The sequence below is a fragment of the Dipteris shenzhenensis genome, chromosome 6 (genome assembly GCF_047967505.1).
Source record: "Dipteris shenzhenensis isolate YYH24624 ecotype China chromosome 6, Dip_SZ_1.0, whole genome shotgun sequence".
NCBI lineage: Eukaryota > Viridiplantae > Streptophyta > Polypodiopsida > Gleicheniales > Dipteridaceae > Dipteris > Dipteris shenzhenensis.
Window position 1 is genome coordinate 14362976 of NC_141601.1, and position 12765 is coordinate 14375740.

Consider the following 12765-nt stretch of genomic DNA (forward strand, 5'->3'; position numbering starts at 1 on the left):
GAGAGATAGACTCAAAGAGAGAGAGAGAGAGAGAGAGAACACTATTGGAGGGAGACAACAAGATCAAGAATCCTCGTTGTGCTAGGGAGTGATCGGAGATTATAATCCTCAATGTGCAAGGAAGGATTTTGAATTGTATCCAATACCACTATACTATTTAGTACCACATGTACACTTAGAACTCCACCTTTTTTCCCCAAAAAGAGTACTTTTTACTTATACGATAGCGTGCTTAGAACCAAATGACAATGGCATAATGCTCATATACAGCCACAATAGACCTAGAAAGTTCTACAAGAAAAATATAAATTTCTTTAGCAATTCCATTTGGATGACTACAAGATACTCCCTATTACGATGTAGTGCAACATTTATTATTAGTACATAACAAGTCTCTTTGACACATATCCTCAATAGTATAGATAGCTTATTGGAAGCTTGGTTTACTTAACAATCAAAGGCTAGCCATCTCTTACTCTGTTGGTGACTTATTGTCACTTTCTCTCACTATTTTTTGTATAGGCATTTGTGTTTACATTGAGTATTGTAATAGAGTGCACGTGTGAGGAAAAGAACATTTAAGTAATCCCAACCAAGTGTGTGTTTGGTTCACACAAGTTTTAAAGAATCAATTTTATTGTCACTTTCTCTCACTATTGTTTTTATTGGCATTTTTTTGTTTACATTTTGTGTTGTAAAATAGAGTGAAAATGTGTGAGTAAAAATCATGTAAGTAATCTAATAAATCTTGTTTTTTAAAATACTCTCATTGAAAGATATTAAGACAAAAAAGAAAAATTGCAACTCAACGTAAGCAACCTAGGGATTTATGAATATGCAATGGCATATACATGAGTGAAATCTATGTAATCTCCTTTGCTCATTAGCCACTTTCATGATCTTATTATAGCCAATTCTAACCATTTCAACAATTAAAGATCTTCTTTCTTATGCTTACACTTGATCATGATGGCATTACCATTTGTGGAAAGGGTTGAATAGGATAGACATGAGCTTGAAAGGGTGATGTCACATTTTCACTTTGTTATATTTCAATTCGCATTTACTGCCATTGTTGGCCTTCATTAGATTGGTAGTTAATAGACCATCCTCTATCTTTCCAAGGGGGATTGTCATGTCCTAATGGATGTAGGATAGTGCCTCATGTTAATAATTGATTGAGATTAATATTTTGTTTTAATTAGACCATTTTCTAATGCATGTATGCCATATGGTGTAGATATGTGAAGTCTAAAGCGAGTTTTATTTTGCTTGCTCTTTGAAAATTGCAAAGGATAGGGGAGAATATGAGCTAAATAGAGTTTAAGATTTGTCAACAGTGATATGTGAAACTATCAACAATTGGAAAAATGTAGTATCATCATATTTCCATCTATAATTGTTGCATGATTGGGAAGAACTATTATCATAAACTTAAGTAAATAAATATTTCTAAATGAAATCATGAACTCACGTAGGTTGTGCATCCTCAAGCTTCATGTACACAAAACATAGAGAAGACATCAATATGATACCTTTGTTTTTCTAGATTCAACCTTCAATCTAGGGGGTTTTGGTAAATATTCAAAGTATGAGGACATGCGTATCTTTGCAACACGATACTAACATGGCTCGTTCATATCATAACCACCTACATCTGAGCCATCCAAGAAAGGGCAGACATAACTCTCTTCAAGAGTAGACCATTTTCTAATGCATGTATGTCATATGATGTAGATATGTGAAGTGTAAAGCGAGTTTTGTTTTGCTTGTTCTTTGAAAATTGCAAAGGATATGGGAGAGTATGAGCTAAATAGAGTTTAAGATTTGTCAACAATGATATGTGAAACTATCAACAATTGCAAAAATGTAGTACCATCATATTTCCATCTATAGTTGTTGCATGACTGGGAAGAACTACTATCATAAACTTAAGTGAATATTATTTCTAAATGGAATCATGAACTCATGTAGGTTGTGCATCCTCAGGCTTCATGTTCACAAAACATAGAGGGGACAACAATATGACCCCTTGTTTTTCTAAATTCAACCTTCAATCTAGGGGGTTTTGGTGAATTTTCAAAGTATGAGGACATGCATATCTTTGCAGCATGATGCTAACATGGCTTGTTTATATCTTAACCACCTACATTTGAGCCATCCAAGAAAGGGCAGACATAACTCTCTTCAAGAGGTTTTAAGATGGCTTTCCATGCTAGCCTCATCCACTAATTTGGCTAGGTGAAAGGAATATTATTATGCGCCTTCTCATGGTGAAGGAAATTTGTGTAAGCCCACCATCTCCAAAACCCCACCCCACATTCCGCAATGTTGTAGCATGTAAAGCAAAAATTTGTCATTTTGTATAGGTATGCTAGGGACCATTGGTTGCAACCATGGGAGTGGCTCCAGAGTGACATGGTTTTACTCATGGGAGTGCAAAAAAGTATGGAGGCCTCCAAATATCATTTTCCCCAATGCATGCAAGTTGCCTAGTGTAGAGACCCTCGAGGACAAGCCCTAGGCTCTTACTTAAGCAAGTATGGACGCCCCTGAAGGTAGCTTGAACCCATAAGCTAAGGGCATCAACACATGGATGGCACGGGTGTAGGATAGGAATCTATTCGTCATTATTACTCCTATGTGGTTAGGATGGGTTTAACATGGCAATAGCCACTTTTTCTCCCATCTTGGAATATGGTGTGGAGACTCTCGAACTAGATGGGATCCCCTTTTTTAGGGATTGGAAAGTAGGAATGATAAAATGTGTCATTGCAAATAGAATGGTAAAACCAAATTCCTTTCATTGCCGTTGGTAAGGACATTGTCTTTTCATGTCGAAGACACTTCCGAGTGATTTCTTTTCTATAGGAGCTAACTAAAAGGCCGTTATGCAAATTTTCTAAGAGGGATTTACGATAGGAGGAGAGAAAATCGGTGAAACCGATGACCAGTCTCAATAGTTGCTAATCATATCCTCTTGCATCATCGAACATGTGCCTAGTTCTATTGACTCTTAGCATATGGTGTATGGAAATATGATAAGACCCTGCAATGCCTACACCATGAGATCAAAGCCATGAACGCGGCCGCCCCTAGATCTTTTAACTCTTAGGAGATGGTGTATGAAAATAGGATAAAACTCTACAATTGCCTATACCATGAGATCAAAGCCTTGAAGGCAAACGAGAGAGAATCCTAAGAGCTTGTTCAACTCTTGTTGGATTGGAACCCTAGTGTTGATGCATGCCAAATTGGGGAAGCCATACTAGCACATGAATTTGAAATTGGTTTTATGACGGACCCCTACTCAACTAGGTGTCTAGCACGCTTGAGGTTTCATTTTACCACTCCACCACTTATTCCTCCACTCCTCGCTCGCAATCCTACATTGCTCCGTGTTGTAGCCCGTGGCCCTCCTAAAAAACCAATGTGGGAACGTGATTTTTAAAAACTTGAGGTTCACAAGTTGCAAACCACGCCCCTCTAGTGTGAACACGCTCTAAGAGCATGTACATGCGGGAGGGGCATGCCACCCTGTCCCTAGCAACAACCAGATTGTTTTGCTGGTGAGTGAGGAGACTCAGACATGGATCTGACATGGGGCATGTTTTCCCTCCAAATGAACCCAAGTTGAAATCTGAAGTCCACAAACCGCCCCTTGAGGCTCTAAGCGCATGTGCACACGAGGCCAAAATGTGCAATTGGTGTGCAATCTAGCTGCACTTTGGTTGCAGAGTCACGGCGCCTCGAAACGGCAATGTGGAGTTTATGCTTCAAAATTAGCCTTCATTGCGCTACGAATTTGGTCACCGTTTGTTGCATCTGTGCTAAGGCTCTGCACCTCCCGAGACGAGTCATCCTTCCTCGATGACTGGTGGTTGCCTGTAGAGATTAATCTATGCATCGTGCACCTTTTAGCACCTTCAAAAGCACCTGAGGGTGCATTGATCTGCCCTCGTCTTCCTCCGGGAGGCCCCATCTGGAGTGCCACGAGGGCGCTTCGCGGGCTGCATGTGGCATAGGCCCTAAGTGGGTAAACCAACCTTCTCCAATGGCATTCTTGGTGTATGGAGCTGAGAGGTGTCAATATTCTTACGCACATGAACAAATGACAGCTGTAGCAGCAGAGCAACCTCCCCAAGAGCCGCTTTTATGATGTCATCCCTTGCAGTGGTGTCCAAAAAGCTTCACCCTAACGTTGCGAACACGTTAGATGAGATCACGACACCTTTGGAAAGATGATAAAACTTTCGCATTTATCGGAGATTCTGGGAAGATGTGGCCAACGGGACAGCTGGAGGAGTCAATCCAGGCAATGGACGTCATGCACCTGCAAGGAGCGCCGATATCACAGGACGTTCTCCACCGTCTTCTGCAAAAATGTATCAAATGCAAAGACTTGACGGCTGGAAGGCGAGCTCATTCCCTCATATTGAGCAACGGATTGGACTCAGTTGCTGTGCTAGGAGACCACCTTATCCGTCTCTTTGCAATTTGTGGGAGCCTGCTAGAGGCAAATCTAGTTTCCTTCAAGATAGTAAGACCGAGTGTATATACATGGCAAGCTCTTATACTAGCACACGCCACGCATGGACAAAATGACAGGGCCCTTGAATTGTACCATGATATGCAAGTTGATGGAGTAATTGCAAACTCATTTATATTCCCGTGTGTGCTCAAGTCTTGTGGCAGCACAAGGGCCTTGGTACAGGGGAGGGTCATACACGACCAGATCATCAGGAGTGGAATGGATTCTGTTGTAATTGTTGGAAATACCATCATTGACATGTATGTAAAATGTGGAAACCTAAAGGAGGCTAGGAAAGTATTTGATGAGTTGCCCAACCGGAATGTTGTTTCATGGGGTTCGATGATTGCAGGATATGCCCAGCACAACCATGGTCTTTTGGCTCTCAAGTTGTGGGGGAGGATGCAATTGGAGGGCACCAAGCCGAATAAAGTTACATTTTTGTGCATCTTAAAAGCTTGTGGGAGCATTGGAGCATTAGGGCAGGGCAAGCTAATACATGACCAGATTGTAGGAACTGAGCTTGAATCAGATGTTGTTGTGGGGAACAGTCTTGTTGACATGTATGTGAAATGTGGGAGTTTAGAGGAGGCTCACAAAGTGTTCAATGAGTTGCAGAATCGAACAGTGGTGTCATGGAATGCATTAATTGCAGGATGTGCTCACCATGGGTATGCTCTTTCTGCTTTTGAGCTCTTTCAGAAGATGCAGCAAGAAGGTGCAAGGCCGGATGTAGTCACATATTCTTGCGTTCTGAGAGCTTGTGGTAGTGCAGGAGCATTAGGTCAGGGCAAGCTAATACATGAGCGGATTATCAACAGTAAATTTGCCTTCGATGTGGTTGTTGGGAATGCCCTTATTGACATGTATGCTAAATGTGGGAGCTTGAAGGAGGCTCACGAAGTGTTTAATGGATTGTCAAATCATGATATTGTGTCATGGGGTTCAATGATTGCTGGATATGCTCAGCATGGGCATGGTTTTGCAGTTCTCGATCTCTTTGAGAAAATGCAACAGGAGGGTATAAGGCCAGACAAAATAATTCTTTCATGCATTTTAAAAGCTTGTGGTAGCATAGGATCTTTACACCGGGGCAAGCTGATACATGACCAGGTCATCAAAAGGGGACTTGAGTTAGATCTGATAGTTGGGAACACTCTTATAGACATGTACGCCAAGTGTGGAAACCTGTCAGATGCACAGAAAGTGTTTGACAAGTTGCCGTGTCCTGATGTTGTGTCATGGAGTACAATAATTGCTGGAACTGCCCAGCATAGCCATGGGCAACATGTCCTTGATCTTTTTGAGAAAATGCAATTCAAGGGCATAAGACCTGACAAAGTTGTTTTTTCTTGCCTTCTGAAAGCATGTAACAGCATTGCCTTAATAGGGCAGGGCAGGGTGATACACGAAGAAATAATCAGGAGTGGGCTCCAATCGGATGTGGTTATTGGAAATACCTTGGTTGACATGTATGCGAAGTGTGGATATCTGGAGGAGGCATGCAGGGTATTTGACGGGCAGCCAAATCGAGATGTGGTGTCATGGAATACGATGATTGCAGGATATGCCCAATATGGGTATGCAGTGGCTGTTTTTGATCTCTTTGAGAATATGCAGCAGGAGGGTGCACATCCAAATGAAGTCACCTTTCTGGGTATCTTAAAAGCATGTGGTACTGTGGGGGCGTTAGGACAGGTCAAGCTGGTACATTATCAAATTATCAATGGGGGATTTGAATCACAAATAGTTATTGCAAACACCCTTATTGATGTGTATGCAAAATGTGGGAGCCTTGAAGGGGCATGCCGAGTGTTTGGAAGTCTACCTACTCGAGATGTGGTATCATGGGGTGCGATAATCGCAGCTCATGCCCAGCATGGCAATTACAGGCAGGCTAGGCAATGTATTGAAGACATGCAAGTACAAGGCCTGAAGCCAAATAGTATGATTTTTTCAAGTCTACTCTCAGCCTGCAGTCGTGCTGGTCAAGTTGAAGAGGGTTATCGGTACTTCAAATCTATGAAGGAAGTGCACAGCATCTCTCCCAGCTTTGAGCACTTTAATTGCATGGTTGATCTTCTTGGACGTGCTGGATGCTTGAAGGAGGCCAAACAAATACTTGAAACTAGTCCTATCCTACCCGACATCACTGCCTGGATGTCTTTGTTAACGGCTTGTAGAACATATCGTGATGTTGAGTTGGGACGACTATGCTTCGATCAAATTGTCAGGTTGTCTTCAGACATTTCTTCTGGGTATGTCCTCTTATCGAACATTTACACAGAGGCTCAAATGTGGGAGGATGTACACAAGATCCAAGAGTTAAGAGCATCTGTCAGTGCATGGAAGGAGCCTGGAGCAGCCTGGATTGAGGTCAACTATAAGATACATGAGTTCATTGTGGGGGACAAAGCTCACCCTGAAACTGATAACATAGACGGCAATTTTAAAAGACTACGAAGGTTAATGGATAATGAAGTGTTTGTGCCACAATTAGAATTAGCATCGGAGACAGTAACTGCCAAAGAAAACGAATGTGCTTTTCATGGACACTCTGAAAGAACTGCCATGAATTTCGGCCTTCTCTCTCCCCACGAAGGTGCAACTATTCGTCTAACAAATATTTTTCTTGTGTGTATTGACTGGCACAACGAAAGTAAATCAATGTTTAAAATTGAAGACAAAAAGTACATAATGAAAGATGTGCATCATTTGCAAAAATTTCAAGATGAGGTGCTCTACAGCTTGCTTTAAAAATTGGCCCAAGTGTATCTTTTCTCTTACTATCTGCAATATGTGAGATTTTTTAAAACGTAGTTTTAAGTTAAATAATCATCAATTTCAGGTGCAGCTTGCTATGCACCATTGTGGCTATTTTAACTTAGAAATGAGTTTGCTGTGTTTGAACTATTACACCAGCTGCTCTGTGAATACGTAGAAGACACTTGCAGGCCAAGCCTTGCAAAAATGCCCCTCCCTTTTAGCGGTCGTCTAAGATCTCATCATCCCTAGCTCCCATATGGCGTGCAGGTATAGATGATGTCTTGCCAAATGGCAACAAGGGTGGCTGCTGGGGGAACCTACTGGCCCACCACCAAAATGCAGTAGGCGATCCAAATGTTCCAAGTAATAATGTTGGGCAGTGTCTCCAAATTATTGTCCTTTGGGCTGTTCAGAAGAAGTTACTGTGTCTTGTACCTCAATCCGGAAGACCCTCTGTCCATGGATGCTGTAGGCAGGCAAAATCGTGTCAATCGAAAAGACACGAACCCCCTCACCGCCATGCCCCAGGCGATGTCCTGTTGCATCCTTTATGTTCTACTAAGGATCAGGGTTCCCTGTCAGATCTTGTGCATTGTGGGGCAGTTCTACAAGCAGTGTGGGATCGTCTCGATCTCTCTATCCACACATCCTAGGCATCTCCCATTGCTCTCATCTACTCCACCCACGGGCCAATGGGCAATCCCTTGTGGGAGGAGAAATATGCAATCGTTTGTGTGACAGAGGCTTATTCATAGTGATGATTAAAATTTGGAAATAACCTCTTGGGGCATCTATTTGCTCTATCCAATGTTGCTCTCTCAAAGGGGTCTAGGCAGCTGCTTCACATTGAAAGATACATTAAACATGAGGGCGGTGGTACTTATATAGTACCTCCTTATCCCCTTTTGATCTCTCTAGCTTTTAAACATCCCCAAGGACTAATAATCCTACCCCCACTAACTTGACCGACAGAGAGAGAGAGAGAGAGAGAGAGAGAGAGAGAAGGTGAGGGAGGAAGACAGTTGAGTATACATTAGGAAGGAGTCAAATCAAAAGATACATAAAACATGAGGGGGGTGGTACTTGTATAGTACCTCTTTATCGCCTTTTGACCTCTCTCTTACAAACACGCCCAAGTACTAATAATCTTACATGCACTAACTTGACCAACTTTCAGCCTTCATTACAACTATTCCGGCTGTGTAAGTTTCTCCTCAAATCTCTCTCTCTCTCTCTCTCTCTCTCTCTCTCTCTCTCTCTTTTTTTCTATCGCGCGTCGCGCAATCTCTTTGCTCTCCTGTTCAAGACATATCTACCAAAGGCACCATCGGAGCTTTGGTGAGACTTGACGAAGGGCTTTCGTCTGCTGCTGTTCAACAGACTACATCACCCGGTTTATATGAGAGCATAAATCATTGGTTGACACGATCAGACCTGGCTGAAGCAAAGCTCAATAGGAGAGAGCTTAGAAGTGGGCTCTCCTCACACTCTACACCAATCAAGGCAATGCCAAGAGCAGGAACTGAAGCAACAATGGTACGTCAACAAACTGAGGTGCAGAAAGCATCAAAAGAAGTAAAAGAAACTCCTCAAAAATCATCAATGTTGCCACCTCCTTTGGAAGAATTGGCACTTACCACTTTAGATGGAAATGCAACGCCTTTTATGCCATCACAAGGAAACTTTTGGAATTTTCTAGCATCCATTCAGGCATCCATTCAGGCAGCAATGATGCAACAGCAACAAGAGTTAAGGAGTCTAGCACTAAAATGCCAAGATCTAGAGCATAAAAATGCTCAATTAGATCAAGTTGTGAGCACGCAAGCTGAGATGATTGGTAAACTGCAACAGAGAGTACATGACTTGGAAGAAAATTAGACCATACAACAGCAAGGGATGCATTCTGTTACTTGGGCTGAGATAGCCAAGGGTGCAAATACAGAGGGGCATGGAAGCAATCAAGAAATTAGTAAGAAAGAGGTGCATATTGCGCAAGGGATAGATGCAAAAGAATGCATTGAAAGGGAGAAAAGAGCACAAAATATAGTCATACGAGGTATGACAGAAAAGGATGCAGAAACACCCCTGTCACTAGCCAAGGAAATTACAGATTTCTTTCAGGAGCATTTTGCTATGTAGAATGTGACTGTTTTTGGAGCACACAGGGTCGGCAAGAAAAAGGAAGAGAAAGACTACCACCAGGCAATTGTATGCACGATGATGGATGCAAGGAAAAGAGCAATTATATTAGATCACAGCTAGATATATCTACGAGGAACCTCTTACTTCATCACTGAAGATAGAATGCCCAAGCAACAAGCCGAAAGACGCCAATCCTACGAAGCACGCAAGAAGAGACAAGAGGCAAAAGAGGACACCACCCTCTAGGGATACGCGGCTCATGGGACCCAGAAGGAAATCAAAGTAATGTTTTGGAATTGCAGAGGTTTCCCCTGGTAGAAGGGGGCAGGCCTTAATGATGTGCTTGAGGATGCAGATGTAGTCTTTCTTGCAGAGACATGGGAGAGGGATATGCACAGACTTCCTCCAATCAATGGATACGTAACACAGTCAATATGCCAAACACACACTGGTACAAGAGGGCAAGGAGGAGTTGCATGCCTATACAAAGAACACTTACGAGATAATATAAGCATATGTAAAGATGACCCTCATAAACGGTTCATCTGGATCATGGTGAAAGCAGAGCCCCTACCACTTTACATAGTTGGGTGCTACATACCGCACTTAGGGTCGACGTACTATCAACGCTATGATAGAGATGCATCAGATTCATACGGAGACTTGTGCTCAGATTTGGTGGAATTCAATGCCAAGGGGAGAGTATTGATTCTAGGAGACATGAATGCACGCATTGGGGACACCCAGTTTCAGTCACTTACAGGGCATGAATATGACAAAGACAAAGAAATTGAGATAGACCCCAAGTGGCACAGACACTTGGAGGACAAGGAAGTAAATGCACATGGAGAGGCATTGACAAGCCTAGTGAATGGGCTTCATATGATTGTGCTGAATGGATCAGACCTCTTTCCACATACAAGAGTTCCCACATGCTCTCCAGCTAGTGGAGGATCAAGTGTGGTAGACTATGCTTTAATTTCACTTGATGCAGTAAATTTGGTACATGATTATATAATTGGCCCAAAGTATCCAAAATCAGATCATACTCCCCTTTATCTCAAAATGCACATACCCCATTTGGCAGAAACTCCAGTCCATGCAGCAAAGAATTAGTCTTTTCGTATGGACATAGACAAGAGGGAGAAGTATGCGGACACTACCGATGCTCTTATTAAGGAGGTTTGTAGGCTGAACTGGAGCGAGATGAAAGAGACTTTACTCTCAGCTGCACATACAGTCATGGGTCAAAGAAAGATCAAGAGAGTATGCACGAAGGGCTTACCACAAAACAAATGGTTTGATGATAAATGCATAAAAGCCAGGCTGAAAATTAAACAGATGCCAAATGACATGCAACGTAAAGAGGCTGAAAAACACTTCCATGCACTCACTCGGAGAAAAAAGAGGAAATATCAGCTAGACAAAGAGTGGAAAGATGCCATTGAGTTTGCTAAGAACCTGAGAGGAACGTGGAGGCAAACTAAAGGGAGATCAAAAGAAATCATGGGAGATTTCACAGATGAAGAAGTGCTCCAATATGCCAAGCAACTCTACACCCACCCAATGCCTTACCTATGTCCACAGACATAGCTCACTACAATGGCCCACATTGTAGTGAATGAGGGCCTGAAGAAAATGGCCAATGGAAAAGCAGATGACACATTGCATATAAAGGGTGAGCTACTAAAATGGGCAGGTGACTACACACGAATTTGCCTAGTTTCTTTGCTTAATGATGCAATTGCTAATGGTTTCCCCTCAGAGTGGCAAGAAAATTGGGTGAAACCAATATATAAAGGTGGGGATCGTAACCAGCTTTCCAACTATAGAACCATTATGGTGGGATCCACCATGGCCAAGCTCTTTAGCACAATTGTTGAGACAGAACTTAGTCTATGGGCAGAACTGAATGGAAAGAGGGCCATTGGACAAGCTGGTTTTCGAAGAAACCATAGCACTGTGGATCACTTGGTCACATTACGGGTTCTAATGGAAGAGAGCCGGCTACAAGGAAAGCCTCTCTATTGCTGCTTCATAGATTTTAAGAAGGCATTTGACACAATGCCTAGAAACAATTTGTGGGAAAGAATGGGCTACTTAAAGAGTGCCAAATCACTTGAAAATAGCAGTCTTCAGATTATATGAGAGAGTAACTTGCCAACTCAAAGGTAGAAACGGATTGTCAACTACATTCCATAGTAATATGGGGGTTAAATAGGGTTGCCCTCTGTCACCAACATTATTTGGACTATGTATTGACAGATTGGAGGAGTTGGTCAAAGAAATGATGCAAGAGCAGCAACTAGAGAGCCCCCAAATATGTGCATGCACCGTACTACTGTTGTTATATGCAGATGATGTCTTTTTCTCATACGCAGCAGAAAATATGTAGCGGATGATTCTACACAAGTTTTGTGCAGAGAGTGGCCTCATGGTAAATGTCACCAAAACTAAAATGATGATAGTAAAAACAAAGTAGCCTGCAAACAGCCCAAGCATTATGTACAATGAGCAGGAAATCGAGAGAGTAAACACATTCAAATACCTGGGAATAGATGTGCCAGCAAATCATAGATGGAATGATTGTGTCCACAGAAGGATTGATGCCAGGTGGGGAAAATATTATCATTTTGAAAATGATTGCAGAAATAGTGACACTAAGAGATGGAGCATCAGACGGATTTTATTTGATGCTTATGTGGTGCAAACAGTCCTATATGCAGTAGAAGTATGGGGAGGTACCATCTCAACATCAAAATGGAATGATGTTGAAAAAATACAAAAATCATTTCTAAGACGGCATCTGGGAGTTAAAATTGCTACACCATACTCAATCATGCTTATTGAGACTGATACAAGGCCCATTGAACTGAGAGCACTACGAAGGGTTTTCAAATACATAAAGAAGGTCAAGTCCATGGGGTCGCAAAGATTACCAATGAAAGCATGGGAAGCAAGTAAAAGGCCTCAAAAGACAAACAAAAGTAAGACGCTATCATTTGGTTGGTGGCAAGACATTCAGATATGGTTCCAAAGATGGAGAGTATCATCCTACCTGGAGATGTCATCCGGGGAAATGGATGAGAAGGCATTTCATAAAGCTTTGTTGGGAATATTGCATCAAAAATGGCAATCAGTTGAAAAAAGGGCTAAGTATGAGTACTATTGTATGCATGTCAATCCCATTTATTGGGACACCTACTCCAAGGAGGAAGAAAATGCACAAAAATACATAACTATGCCCATACCTGCAAATGCAAGGAGAAGCATTGCACTCATCTGCACCCGATCACACACTCTGGAGATAGAGAAAGGTGCTTGGG

The 12765-nt window shown here is 42.1% G+C and overlaps 2 protein-coding genes across 2 annotated transcripts; both read left to right on the top strand.

The window, feature by feature from the left end:
• Positions 1–3828: 3828 nt before the first annotated feature.
• LOC147900821 (putative pentatricopeptide repeat-containing protein At3g15130) lies at positions 3829–7288 on the top strand. Its single transcript, XM_087375764.1, has one exon. The coding sequence runs from the start codon at positions 4217–4219 to the stop codon at positions 7286–7288; it is 3072 nt and encodes a 1023-aa protein (XP_087231890.1). The 5' UTR covers positions 3829–4216.
• A 3753-nt stretch (positions 7289–11041) lies between these two features.
• LOC147900822 (uncharacterized) lies at positions 11042–11587 on the top strand. Its single transcript, XM_087375765.1, has one exon. The coding sequence runs from the start codon at positions 11042–11044 to the stop codon at positions 11585–11587; it is 546 nt and encodes a 181-aa protein (XP_087231891.1).
• Positions 11588–12765: the final 1178 nt, after the last annotated feature.

Excerpts from the sequence above, each read along its gene's own strand:
- LOC147900821 (XM_087375764.1), top strand. The coding sequence starts at position 4,217 with ATGAGATCACGACACCTTTGGAAAGATGATAAAACTTTCGCATTTATC.
- LOC147900822 (XM_087375765.1), top strand. The coding sequence starts at position 11,042 with ATGGCCCACATTGTAGTGAATGAGGGCCTGAAGAAAATGGCCAATGGA.